The sequence below is a fragment of the Neoarius graeffei genome, chromosome 23 (assembly GCF_027579695.1).
Source record: "Neoarius graeffei isolate fNeoGra1 chromosome 23, fNeoGra1.pri, whole genome shotgun sequence".
NCBI classification, from domain to species: Eukaryota; Metazoa; Chordata; class Actinopteri; order Siluriformes; family Ariidae; genus Neoarius; species Neoarius graeffei.
In genome coordinates, this window is record NC_083591.1 from 50,984,950 (window position 1) to 50,997,715 (window position 12,766).

A 12,766-nucleotide genomic window follows, 5' to 3' on the forward strand; every position below is an offset into this window, starting at 1 on the left:
TTAGAGCCACCAGTTAACCTAACCTGCATGTCTTTGGACTGTGGGGGAAACCGGAGCACCCGGAGGAAACCCACGCGGACACGGGGAGAACATGCAAACTCCACACAGAAAGGCCCTCGCCGGCCACGGGGCTCGAACCCGGACCTTCTTGCTGTGAGGCGACAGCGCTAACCACTACACCACCGTGCCCCCCGAAATGGATTTATATATATTTAAAAAAAAAAAAGCTCTATTGTGCATACTGTGTGTCTGCATTGCAGGAATGAAAGGTCTCTCTGGATTCTATCGGCTGTAGGACTGGTGCTGCTCATCATTCTGATCAGCGTCGTCGCTTACATGTTGAATAAGATGCGCAGTAAGTGTTCACACCTACTTTTTAAATAGTCTTTCAGGGATGTTTTTCAGATTTCCAGCACTGTTTGTTTAAACAGGGAGGAAGCCATGGCCTAATGGTTAGAGAAGCAGCTTTGGGACCAAAGGGTTGCCAGTTCAATAGCCCCTGAGCATAACTATGTCATCATTTGTTTCCCGCAATGCATTATGGGGGGTAGCTGGGGTCGGTACTTGGGCAGATGTTAGATTCATTTTATGTGAGAAGAGCGATTTTGCCATGCTCTGTCATGGAAGACAATGAAATTGGTGATTTAAAGAGGTGGATAACATGTCGAGGGTTTACAGCAGGAAAATATGAATCCAAATCAAGCTTGGTGAGAAGGTAAGACATAAGTGACAAGAATTCGTACAACCTAGAGATTTTTTTTAAAGTTAATAATTTTATTAAGTATACTTAAGTAAAATATATTTCCTTAAGTATACTTTTGTGTGCCAAGTATACTGATATCAATGTACTTACAGTATACTTGTAAGTAAACTAATCTAATACTGCTTGGGACTAAATTGGCCCACTTTTAGTTTATAAAAAGTAGACTTTAAGTCTATTAGAAGTAAACTCTGAGTATTCAACTAGTATTTTTTATTTTGTACTGCAAGTATACCACAAGTAAACTTATATACTAATAGTTTACTAGTTCTATACTTGTAGTCCACTCTTTAGTTTACAAAAGTGTACTCATAGTGTGCTGGAATTATACTATGAGTTTACTTGTTTTATACTTCCAGTCCACTTTTTACTTTACTAAAGTATACTTTGTAGTATACTGGAAATATACTATTGGTTTACTCGTTACACACTTCTAGTCCACTTTTTAGTTTATAAAAGTATACTTTATAGCATATTGGAAATATACTATTAGTATTCCACCCCAGAGCTGACCACAAACTTATGATACATGTAGGTTTTAAAGATGGGATTTAGAACATGCTGCCGTATATTATAAAGAAGCCAATATGTGTGAAAAAGAAGTATTTTATAGGCTACTATCAAAAGGAGAAGCACAACTACAGGGCAAGTACGCTTAAACATTTCTCATTATCTCTAGCCACTTTATCCTGTTCTACAGGGTCGCAGGCAAGCTGGAGCCTATCCCAGCTGACTACGGGCAAAAGGCGGGGTACGCCCTGGACAAGTCGCCAGGTCATCACAGGGCTGACACATAGACACAGACAACCATTCACACTCACTTTAGAGTCACCAGTTAACCTAACCTGCATGTCTTTGGGGGAAACCGGAGCACCCGGAGGAAACCCACGTGGAGAACATGCAAACTCCGCACAGAAAGGCCCTCGCCTGCCAGGGGGCTCGAACCCGGACCTTCTTGCTGTGAGGCGACAGCGCTAACCACTACACCACCGTGCCACCCACGCTTAAACATCTCATCTCATCTCATTATCTCTAGCCGCTTTATCCTGTTCTACAGGGTCGCAGGCAAGCTGGAGCCTATCCCAGCTGACTACGGGCGAAAGGCGGGGTACACCCTGGACAAGTCGCCAGGTCATCACAGGGCTGACACATAGACACAGACAACCATTCACACTCACATTCACACCTACGGTCAATTTAGAGTCACCAGTTAACCTAACCTGCATGTCTTTGGACTGTGGGGGAAACCGGAGCACCCGGAGGAAACCCACGCGGACACGGGGAGAACATGCAAACTCCGCACAGAAAGGCCCTCGTCGGCCACGGGGCTCGAACCCGGACCTTCTTGCTGTGAGGCGACAGCGCTAACCACTACACCACCGTGCCGCCCCACGCTTAAACATAAGCCACAAATATTTTAATACTTTATTACACTTTTGTTAAGTATATCTTGATCAAACGTTTAAGCTTAATATACTTAGACTTTTCTATATACTTTTCAGTATAAGCCAAGTATACTTATCTCATCTCATTATCTCTAGCCGCTTTATCCTTCTACAGGGTCACAGGCAAGCTGGAGCCTATCCCAGCTGACTACGGGCGAAAGGCGGGGTACACCCTGGACAAGTCGCCAGGTCATCACAGGGCTGACACATAGACACAGACAACCATTCACACTCACATTCACACCTACGGTCAATTTAGAGTCACCAGTTAACCTAACCTGCATGTCTTTGGACTGTGGGGGAAACCAGAGCACACCCACGCGGACACAGGGAGAACATGCAAACTCCACACAGAAAGGCCCTCGCCGGCCCCGGGGCTCAAACCCAGGACCTTCTTGCTGTGAGGCGACAGCGCTAACCACTACACCACCGTGCCGCCCAAGTATACTTATACTTAACTTTATTAAGGATAAGTAAATAAAAAGTAAACTGAAAGCATCCTCTCTTATTTTTGTTTAAAAGAAGTATACTAGAAGCACACTTGAATAAACTTCTTTTTTTGTAAGGGCGAGTCTATCATACTGTACAACAACAACAACAACAAAAAATCTCAGAATGTTTTATCAAATAATTTATCAATTAATGATTAGTTAAATAAAACTTCTTATCAGGAAACATAAAAAAAAAAACCCACCACTTTGGAAACCCGCTGATCTGCCGTGTCATGTTCAGTATAAATGCATTTACAGTACTTCAATAAATGCCGCTAGTGGGCGGCACGGTGGTGTAGTGGTTAGCGCTGTCGCCTCACAGCAAGAAGGTCCGGGTTCGAGCCCCGTGGCCGGCGAGGGCCTTTCTGTGTGGAGTTTGCATGTTCTCCCCGTGTCCGCGTGGGTTTCCTCTGGGTACTCCGGTTTCCCCCACATTCCAAAGACATGCAGGTTAGGTTAACTGGTGACTCTAAATTGACCCTAGGTGTGAGTGTGAATGTTTGTCTGTGTCTATGTGTCAGCCCTGTGATGACCTGGCGACTTGTCCAGGGTGTACCCCGCCTTTCGCCCATAGTCAGCTGGGATAGGCTCCAGCTTGCCTGCGACCCTGTAGAACAGGATAAAGCGGCGAGAGATAATGAGATTAGATGAAAGTAAACTGAAAGCATCCTCTCTTATTTTTGTTTAAAAGAAGTATACTAGAAGCACACTTGAATAAACTTCTTTTTTTGTAAGGGCAAGTCTATCATACTGTACAACAACAACAACAACAGCAAAAAAATCTCAGAATGTTTTATCAAATAATTTATCAATTAATGATTAGTTAAATAAAACTTCATATCAGGAAACATTAAAAAAAAAAACACCACTTTGGAAACCCGCTGATCTGCCGTGTCATGTTCAGTATAAATGCATTTACAGTACTTCAATAAATGCTGCTAGTGGGCGGCACGGTGGTGTAGTGGTTAGCGCTGTCGCCTCACAGCAAGAAGGTCTGGGTTTGAGCCCTGTGGCCGGCGAGGGCCTTTCTGTGTGGAGTTTGCATGTTCTCCCTGTGTCCGCGTGGGTTTCCTCCAGGTGCTCCGGTTTCCCCCACAGTCCAAAGACATGCAGGTTAGGTTAACTGGTGACTCTAAATTGACCGTAGGTGTGAATGTGGATGTGAATGGTTGTCTGTGTCTATGTGTCAGCCGTGTGATGACCTGGTGACTTGTCCCGGGTGTACCCCACCTTTCGCCTGTAGTCAGCTGGGATAGGCTCCAGCTTGCCTGCGACCCTGTAGAACAGGATAAAGTGGCTAGAGATAATGAGATGAGATGAGATGCTGCTAGTGAGGTACCTTGAACATTATACATACCTGAAAGAGAACCCTTGGTGGTTTGGGGGTTTTATCAATCCGACAGGCTCATTCGGCTGCCGAGTGCTTCAGTATATTCAGAAGCAAAGACCGAAGAATGTGTCTTTGTTTTACAGGCTTTGGAATATCACTAGTTTCAGACAATGAACAGTGTTGATTGTTATAATCTTCTATAACCGAAGGTCATTCTGCAGACCATGGAAATATTGCTGAGTCAGAGTTTAAGTACATCTTTTTCCCACCAGAGGAATGTAATGCCGCTTTTCCACTACAAACGCGGCTGAGTCGGGCTGAGCCGTGCCGTGCTGAGTCGGGCTGAGCGGGGCTGTTGGAGTTGCATTTCGACTACAACCGCGCTGAACCGTGCTGGCTGGAAGTGGGTGGACACATTGGGTGGAGTTAGCGAAAGTGGGTGGACGTCAGGTGATGTCGTTAAGCAGTGCAAACAGTGACATCAGTGATCTTTTAAGCGGTAGTCTCACGACCCGGAGAGTAAACAATAAACATGGAGGACATGGAGTCGTTAGTGTGGCTGGTCTTGGTGCTGTGGCTTGTTGTCACCGACAACGCGGACAGATACTGGCAAGAGCGTATAGATGAGGCGAGGCGCATAAGGCTTCAGAAATTCTCGTAATTCGTAATTATTCTCCTTCCGGGTTTGCGGTGTTTACAGATTCCAGCGCGCTCGCGGGGCGTGTGTGGGCATGTGAGGACACTCCTCCTCACCAATCAGTGCACAGGGGAGTGTCTGCTCACGCCTCCAACCTCACTCGGCACGGCTTGGCTCGCTTCAGCCCCACTCCAAAACGGTGTGAGTTTTAGGGGCTAAGCAGGGCTGAAACGAGCTGAGTCGTGCTGGTTTTTGGTAGTCGAATCGCGAGCCGTGTCGGGCTGAAGTGAGCTGAAGCGAGCTGAAGTGAGCTGAAAAAGGGTAGTGGAAAAGGGCCATAAGTGTAGTAATCCCCGATGAGGGTGGAGCACAGAAGCACGGCAGGCGAGAGTTCATGTTTACACAAACGCACTTTTATTGAGCTTTCCAGCTTGCTTGCTTTCTTTCTTTTACGCACTCATTCACTCACTCACTCAAGTGCTGTGGTCAGGGAGACATTCTTCTCTCCTCTCCCCCTCCCTTTATACTCCATCCCTGCAACAAACACACACACACACAAATTGATATCAGGTGTAATGACCTAGCCACTTACCTTCCCCGACCCCGCCCTCCATTCACAGACTGCTGCTTGGCCACGCCCCCGCTGCCACATACCCCCACCGCCCGACTCAGGCTGGGGAGCCGTCCACCCTGAAGCTGACTGCCCCCCCAGACGGGACAGGAAGTCTGCCACCACTATCTGTGACCCCAGCCTGTGGATCACCTCGAACTTGAATGGCTGGAGAGCGAGATACCAACGGGTGATCCATGCATTGGCATCCTTCATGCGGTGGAGCCACTGGAGGGGTGCGTGGTCCGAACAGATAGTGAAAGGGCACCCCAGCAGGTAGTATCGGAGGGCGAGGACCTTCCACTTGATGGCGAGACACTCCTTTTCAATTGTGCTGTACTTGCTCTCTCGCATCGACAGCTTTCGGCTGATGTACAGCACTGGGCGCTCCTCATCCTCCACCTCCTGGGACAAAACGGCCCCCAGCCCCCTGTCCGATGCATCAGTCTGCAAAATAAAGGGGAGAGAGAAGTCAGGGGAGTGTAAAAGTGGCCCCCCACACAGTGCAGCTTTTACCTCCGAGAAGGCCTGTTGGCATTGCTCCATCCACTGGACCGGATCTGGAGCCCCCTTTTTAGTGAGGTCGGTTAGCGGGCTGGTGACATCCGAATAGTTAGGTATAAACCTACGATAATAGCCAGCCAGCCCCAAGAACCTCCTCACCTCCTTTTTGGTCTTGGGCCTCGAGCAGGCCACAATCGCTGCAGTCTTGTTAATTTGGGGATGCACCTGCCCATGACCCAAGTGGAACCCCAGATACCGTACTTCCACCCGCCCAATCGCACACTTCTTCGGGTTCGCTGTGAGGCCCGCTCGCCTCAGCAACTTTAGAACAGCCCTCAGGTGTTCCAAGTGCCGTGGCCAATCATGACAGTAGATGATTATGTCATCTAGATAGGTGGCCGCGTAGGCAGCATGAGGGCGGAGGACCCTGTCCATAAGCCGCTGGAACATAGCGGGCGCCCCAAACAACCCAAAGGGGAGTGTGACAAATTGGTGTAACCCAAATGGTGTAGAAAAGGCCGTTTTCTCTCAGGATAGAGGAGTCAAGGGGATCTGTCAATATCCTTTGGTTAGATCCAGTGTCGAATAAAAGCGAGCAGTGCCTAACTGATCAAGCAACTCATCAATGCGAGGCATTGGGTACGCATCAAATTTAGACACCGCGTTGACATTTCTATAGTCCACACAGAACTGGACCGACCCATCAGTCTTGGGAACCAGGACCACTGGGCTGCTCCAGTCACTGTGGGACTCCTCGATTATGCCCATTTCGAGCATGGCCTTGAGTTCATCCCGAACCACCTTTTTCTTGTGTTCAGGCAAGCGGTAAGGGCGGCTACACACTACCACCCCCAGGGGCATTTCGATGTGGTGTTCTATGAGGTTGGTACGGCCCAGACAGGGCGAGAACACATCGGAAAATTCCTTCTGCAACCTGGCTACTTCCGTGAGTTGGGTCAGTGAGAGGTGGTCTCCACAAGGGACCGGAGTGGCCTGCGATGTTATCCTTTTTACCGCCGGCCCCAGCTCCGCCTTCTCTGGGACTACCGATGCCAATGCCACGGGGACCCCTTCATTCCAGCGTTTTAAAAGGTTGAGGTGGTAGACTTGCAGTGCCCCACCCCATCCGTTCGCTTTACCTCATAGTCGACGTCCCCGACTCGCCGTGTGACCTCGAAGGGCCCTTGCCACTTGGCGACTAATTTAAAACTCGACGTGGGCAATAATACGAGTACTTTTTCTCCCGGCGTGAATTCTCTAAGGCTCATGCCCCTGTCATACAGCCGGCTTTGACGTTCTTGTGCCTGTCATAAATTCTCCTGGGTTAATTGCGTGAGGGTGTGGAGTTTTGCGCGCAGGTCAAGAACGTACTGGATTTCATTTTTACTCGGTGAAGGTCCCTCCTCCCAATTTTCCCGCAGCACATCCAGAATGCCATGCGGCTTACGCCCATATAATAATTTGAAGGGAGAAAACCCTGTGGAGGCTTGCGGGACCTCTCGTACTGCGAACAACAGGGGTTCGAGGCACTTATCCCAATTACGCGCATCTTCACTAACAAATTTCCGGATTATGTTTTTGAGAGTCTGGTTGAATCGCTCTACTAATCCATCCGTTTGTGGGTGATATATATTGGTGCGGATGGACTTAATCCCCAGTAACCTATACAGCTCGCGCAGTGTGCGTGACATAAACGAGGTGCCTTGGTCTGTCAGGATTTCTTTCGGAATCCCGACCCGGGAGATAACGCGGAAGAGCGCTTCCGCAATACTGCGTGCTGAGATATTGCGGAGAGGCACTGCCTCCGGATATTGCGTTGCATAGTTCACCAGAACAAAAATAAAGCGATATCCCCGTGCTGACCGATCTAATGGCCCGACGAGATCCATCCCAATTCGCTCAAATGGGGTCTTGATTAGAGGAAGAGGGCGCAACGGCACTTTTGGAGTGGCCACGGGATTTACTAATTGGCATTCACGGCACGCCACACACCACCGACGGACATCCCCGCGAATACCAGGCCAATAGAACCGGGCCATTATTCGGGCTAGTGTTTTGTCTTGCCCCAAGTGTCCAGCCATGGGATTAAAGTGAGACACATGGAATACGAGTTCCCTACGGCTCTTTGGGATTAACAACTGGGTTACTTGTTCCTTGGCTTGAGTGTCCTGCGTCACTCGGTACAATCTATCTTTAATAATGACAAAATAGGGGAAGGTTGGTGCCACGCTTGGCTGAAGAGTTTGACCATCGATTACTCTCACTTGGTCAAACGCATGCCGCAGAGTCTCGTCTCACGACTGCTCTAATGGGAAATCCCCAAGAGAATCCCCGAGAGAGGGAGGAGGAGCGGGGTGCTCCTCACTCTGACACGGTGTTGACGCGGATGGCTCTGTGACAGCTTCTCCAGCCAATGCCACACCAGGATCTTCCCGTGACCTACTAGGGCAGGACCCACTGTGTGTTAAATACTCCATTAATTCTTTAAATCCCAGCCAATCAGTACCCAAGATCAACGAGTGGGTAAGACAAGGATTAACCGCCGCCTTCATCTTATGCATTTGGCCCTGGAATAGAATATGGACAGACACTAGAAGGTAATGGTGAACATCCCCGTGCACACACAACACCTTCACCGCTTGTGCTCCCCCCAATGCCTCACCTTGCACCAGGCGTTGGTGAATTGAGGTCTGATTGCAACCGGAATCCACCAAAGCGTGATATGTATCCCCTTGAATACTCACCGGTACACGATACGCTCCGGCCCAATCGGGGGCGGTTTCTGGCGCGTCGGCGATCCGGATGACAGCCCCCACCTCCCTTGTGGGGCTCTGATTCGGGAGATGCTCTGATTCCCCGCCACGCCAGCACACCGGCCCAGGCTTTCCCTCAGCGCTGGTGTTATGGGTATCACTCACCTGAGGGGGAGACAACACAGACACAGAAGAGGGAGATGGGAGGACATCACAGGTGCGACGGGCCGGCTGGGGAGGAGCCAGCCTCCGCCTTCGTGGCAGGGGAACGGGGTGGGGAGGGGGACCAGAGACAGGAGAGAGGGAGAGAGAGAGGGGGAAGAGAAGCGAGGGGAGGCGCCTCCTCTGCCTACCATCAGAGCCGCCTCCAGATGGTCCTCCGCCAGCTCAATGGCTCGTTCCAGCGACGCCAGGTGGTGACACTGGACCCATTCCGCCGTTCCTTCTGGAAGTTGAGAGATAAACTGCTCCAGTGCCACCAGATCGATGATCTCCTCGGCGTCGCGGTCTTCCGCCCTCAGCCACCGCCGGCAGGTGTCCCAGAGTTGCTGGCCGAATGCAAACGGCCAGCCGACCTCCTCCAGTGTCAGTGTCCAGAAGTGCTGACGGTGTTGCTCCGGGGAGCAGCCGAGCCGCTGCAGGATAGCTTTCCTCAGGTCCGCATAAACCAGCCGGGTGTCATCAGGGAGCTGCTGTGCTGTGAGCTGCGCCTCGCCAGTTAGGAGCGGGAGGAGCAGCTGCTGCTCCAGCGGCCACCCCCATGCCTAGGCTGTTTGCTCAAAGAGAGCGAGGAACGCTTCCGGATCGTCCTGCGGTCCCATCTTTGTGAGGGTGGTGGCAGCAGCGGCCGGCAGCCCTGCTGACATGTGCCGGTGCCGGAACGCCTGGCGATCTTCCTGCTGGGCCAGCATCAAGGCTTCGAAGCGCTGCTGCTGCTCCTTCCGGAGGGTGATCAGCTCTTGATGCTGGTTCTGCTGGGTGGTAGCGAGGGCAAGGATGAGCTCTTTGAACGGGGAGGACTCCATGGGGCGGTTTCCTTCTGTGCGTCCCGGGTTTCGGCACCACTATAATAATCCCCGATGAGGGTGGAGCACAGAAGCACGGCAGGCGAGAGTTCGTGTTTACACAAACGCACTTTTATTGAGCTTTCCAGCTCGCTTTCTTTCTTTCTTTTGCTCGCTCGCTCGCTTTCTTTCTTTCTTTTGCTCGCTCGCTTTCTTTCTTTCTTTTGCTCGCTTGCTCGCTTTCTTTCTTTCTTTTGCTCGCTCGCTCGCTTTCTTTCTTTCTTTTGCTCACTCACTCACTCACTCACTCACTCACTCACTCACTCACTCACACAAATGCTGTGGTCGGGGAGACATTCTTCTCTCCTCTTCCCCTCCCTTTATACTCCATCCCTGCAACAAACACACACCCACACCCACACACACACAAATTGACATCAGGTGTAATGACCTAGCCACTTACCTTCCCCGACCCCGCCCTCCATTCACAGACTGCTGCTTGGCCACGCCCCCGCTGCCACAGTAAGCTACAAACACTTGTCCATTTTGATTCAGTTTGAAGGTTTTCATTGCGGATTAAACTTATCAATTTCTTTCTTCTCTTCTCAACTGGCAGCTGATAAAAGCTCAAATGAGGTGTTCTCTTTGTTGTGGAGACACAGTAAGGCACACAGCAATTCACTTTAGGTGTAGTTAAAACTGGTTAGACAGAACAATGCAGTGTTTAACAAAGGCAAAAGTAAACAATATGGCGGAGCTGACCCAGGGTATCACCCATAACGCATTGCAGTAAACAAGCGATGACGTAGTTATGGGTTAGGGTTATTCCCTGGACCAGTAGGAACGGTTGAAGTGCCCTTGAGCAAGGCACCGAACCCCCAACTGCTCCCCAGGCTGCTCTGGGTATGTTATACATCGCTCTGGATAAGAGCATCTGCGAAATGCCATTAATGTAATGTGAAATACACAAACACATTGAATCATGCAAGTTTTGCGCAAATTCATTTTGCATCATCAGACAAATCAAATTTGTAAACATGTGTACACGTAATTAGGTGCTACACCTCCCGTGGGAAAAAAAGAAAATGAGGGAAACTAGTTAAACCAACATAATATTGCAGTGTAAACAAGTTTCAAGACACTGTGAAAGCAAAAAAAAAAAGAAGTAGAAGGAAAAAAAAAACCTGTACAATATACAGTGTGTATCAGCAGTAACATGAGAAACTTGTAAACAATGATTGAGTGACGTGACCAGGTCAGAGTTGGGCCAAGTAAAAGAAAACAGGAAGGAAACAACAGTTAAGCAAGGAATAAAACACAATGGCATGCACTCTTAGAGAAAAAATATTCAATAAAAAGCATCCTGAAGTTGTCTATTTCCAATCCATTTAACATTACATAAACACCACCTCACAGAAAAGCTGACCATATCAATGATTAGACATTTAAATCTGTTTATTATTATGTTTATATTATTAGGCGTACATTATGTACAGTATCCATCATAGAAATCCCTGAGAGATAGATGTTACTGTAAAAAACGACAACATTAGTTATCATTTTAGTGCATTCATTTATAAAAACTTGTGATTTGAATTACAGCTGGTATTACTGCTGTTATAGAAAATACATTTTTACACCATAGTGATGCTGAATTCCTGAATCCAACTGTCCAGAAAGTGTTGATTCATTTTCTAATTAACACCACCCCATTGTTGGTTATTTTCCATTCAGAAGTGTCTTATTTTTATGTATAACTTGTTTTAATTATCTCACTTCCAGGGAAGGAAAATCAAAACAGGACTCAAGAGAAGAGCAATGACGCCGCTGTTCACACAGTTAGTATTACGTTAGATGCAATCATCAGCAATCTGGTGCAGTTTTGCTGTTGAGGTTCATATACAAGGCAGTGTCTTTACAACTGCATACAGTACCAGTCTAAAGTTTGGACACCTTCTAATTCCATGGTTTTTCTTTATTTTTATGAATTAAAAGTCACTTCATGTCTTAAAGTAATGATGGATGTCGTTTCGCTTTACTTAGTTGAGTGGTTCTTGACATAATACTGTATGGATTACTACAGTTGTGGTATGGAATAGGGTTATTACCTCACTCGGGACGGAGTCCTCCAGGGGGCGAGGTATTGCTTTTGGTGGGATTTCTTTGTTTCTTTGTTTATTTGTTTTTTTGTTAATGATATTACGGGAAAACAGCTGGACCAATCTTCATGAAACTTTCAGGATAGATGGACATTGGTCTCAAATAGAACCTCCAACATTTTGGGGGTCATCCAGTCAAGGTCAAGGTTTTTGTGGCTACTGCTTCATATAGAGGCGGTATCCACTAGGTCATCATGCTGTAAGAGTGTAAGAATTGTGCAGTACAGTGTGAGAGCAGTACAGTGTGTTCTGATTGGCTGAGAGCAGCAAAGAATCAGTATCAGAACCATGTTTACTGGCCAAGTATGTTCACACACAAGGTCAAAATCAAGGTCAAGGTCACCAAAAAGGTCAAAATCATTTTTTCGCGACATCTTCCTTCATATTCATCATAAGTGCTACCAGGCGAGGTTTGTTTTGCCTGGCAACACTTGTTTACTGTATTGTTATTATTTACTATTTGATCTCAAATGCATTAAGAAGGAACAAAACTCGTCCACTAATTAACTTTTGACGAGACAAACCTGTTAATTGAAAAGCATTCCAGGTAACTACCTCATGAAGCTGGGTAAGATAATGCCAATAGTGTGCAAAGCGTCAAGGTAAACACTGGATACTTTGAAGAGTCTAAAAGATAAAACTTTTTGGTTTTTAACACTTTTTTGTTTATCACATAATTCCATATGCTATTTCATAGTCTAGATGTCTTCAGTATTGTTCTACAATGTAGAAAATAGTCAAAATACCAAACACCTATGAATCAGTAGATGTGTCCAAACTTTTGACTGGTTCTGTATTTGCAACTTTAAAATCAAATATATTGTGAGAAAAATTACTGTTCTGGGATCAGACTCCATGAATTCAGACTGATTTTGACAGGAATTTGCCATGGCTGACAGATTTCCAGCGTCAGGCCCTGAATATGAACGTCGGGAATGACGAATGGGACTTGGAGTGTAAGCCAATCAAAAAAAAAAAACAGTCTAGCATGTCAGAATTTGTTGTATTTTCTCACCTAGTTTGATGACTCCTACAACATGTTCCTTAACGTTCCTTCTGTAGCCGTAATTGAC

The 12,766-nt window shown here is 47.6% G+C and overlaps 2 protein-coding genes across 4 annotated transcripts in view; both read left to right on the forward strand.

Moving 5' to 3' along the window:
- LOC132871829 (polymeric immunoglobulin receptor-like) overlaps positions 1-12,766 on the forward strand; it is a 227,064-nt gene that overhangs the window by 33,526 nt on the left and 180,772 nt on the right. The gene's annotated exons all lie outside the window — the stretch shown is intronic.
- Positions 1-12,766, forward strand: part of LOC132871831 (transmembrane domain-containing protein TMIGD3-like) — a 37,400-nt gene that overhangs the window by 13,033 nt on the left and 11,601 nt on the right. For both annotated transcript variants that reach the window (XM_060906371.1, XM_060906370.1), the window contains exons 5-6: positions 261-355; positions 11,317-11,372. In XM_060906371.1, coding sequence (XP_060762354.1) covers positions 261-355; positions 11,317-11,372 — 151 coding nt within the window. The remainder of the gene's footprint in view (positions 1-260; positions 356-11,316; positions 11,373-12,766) is intronic.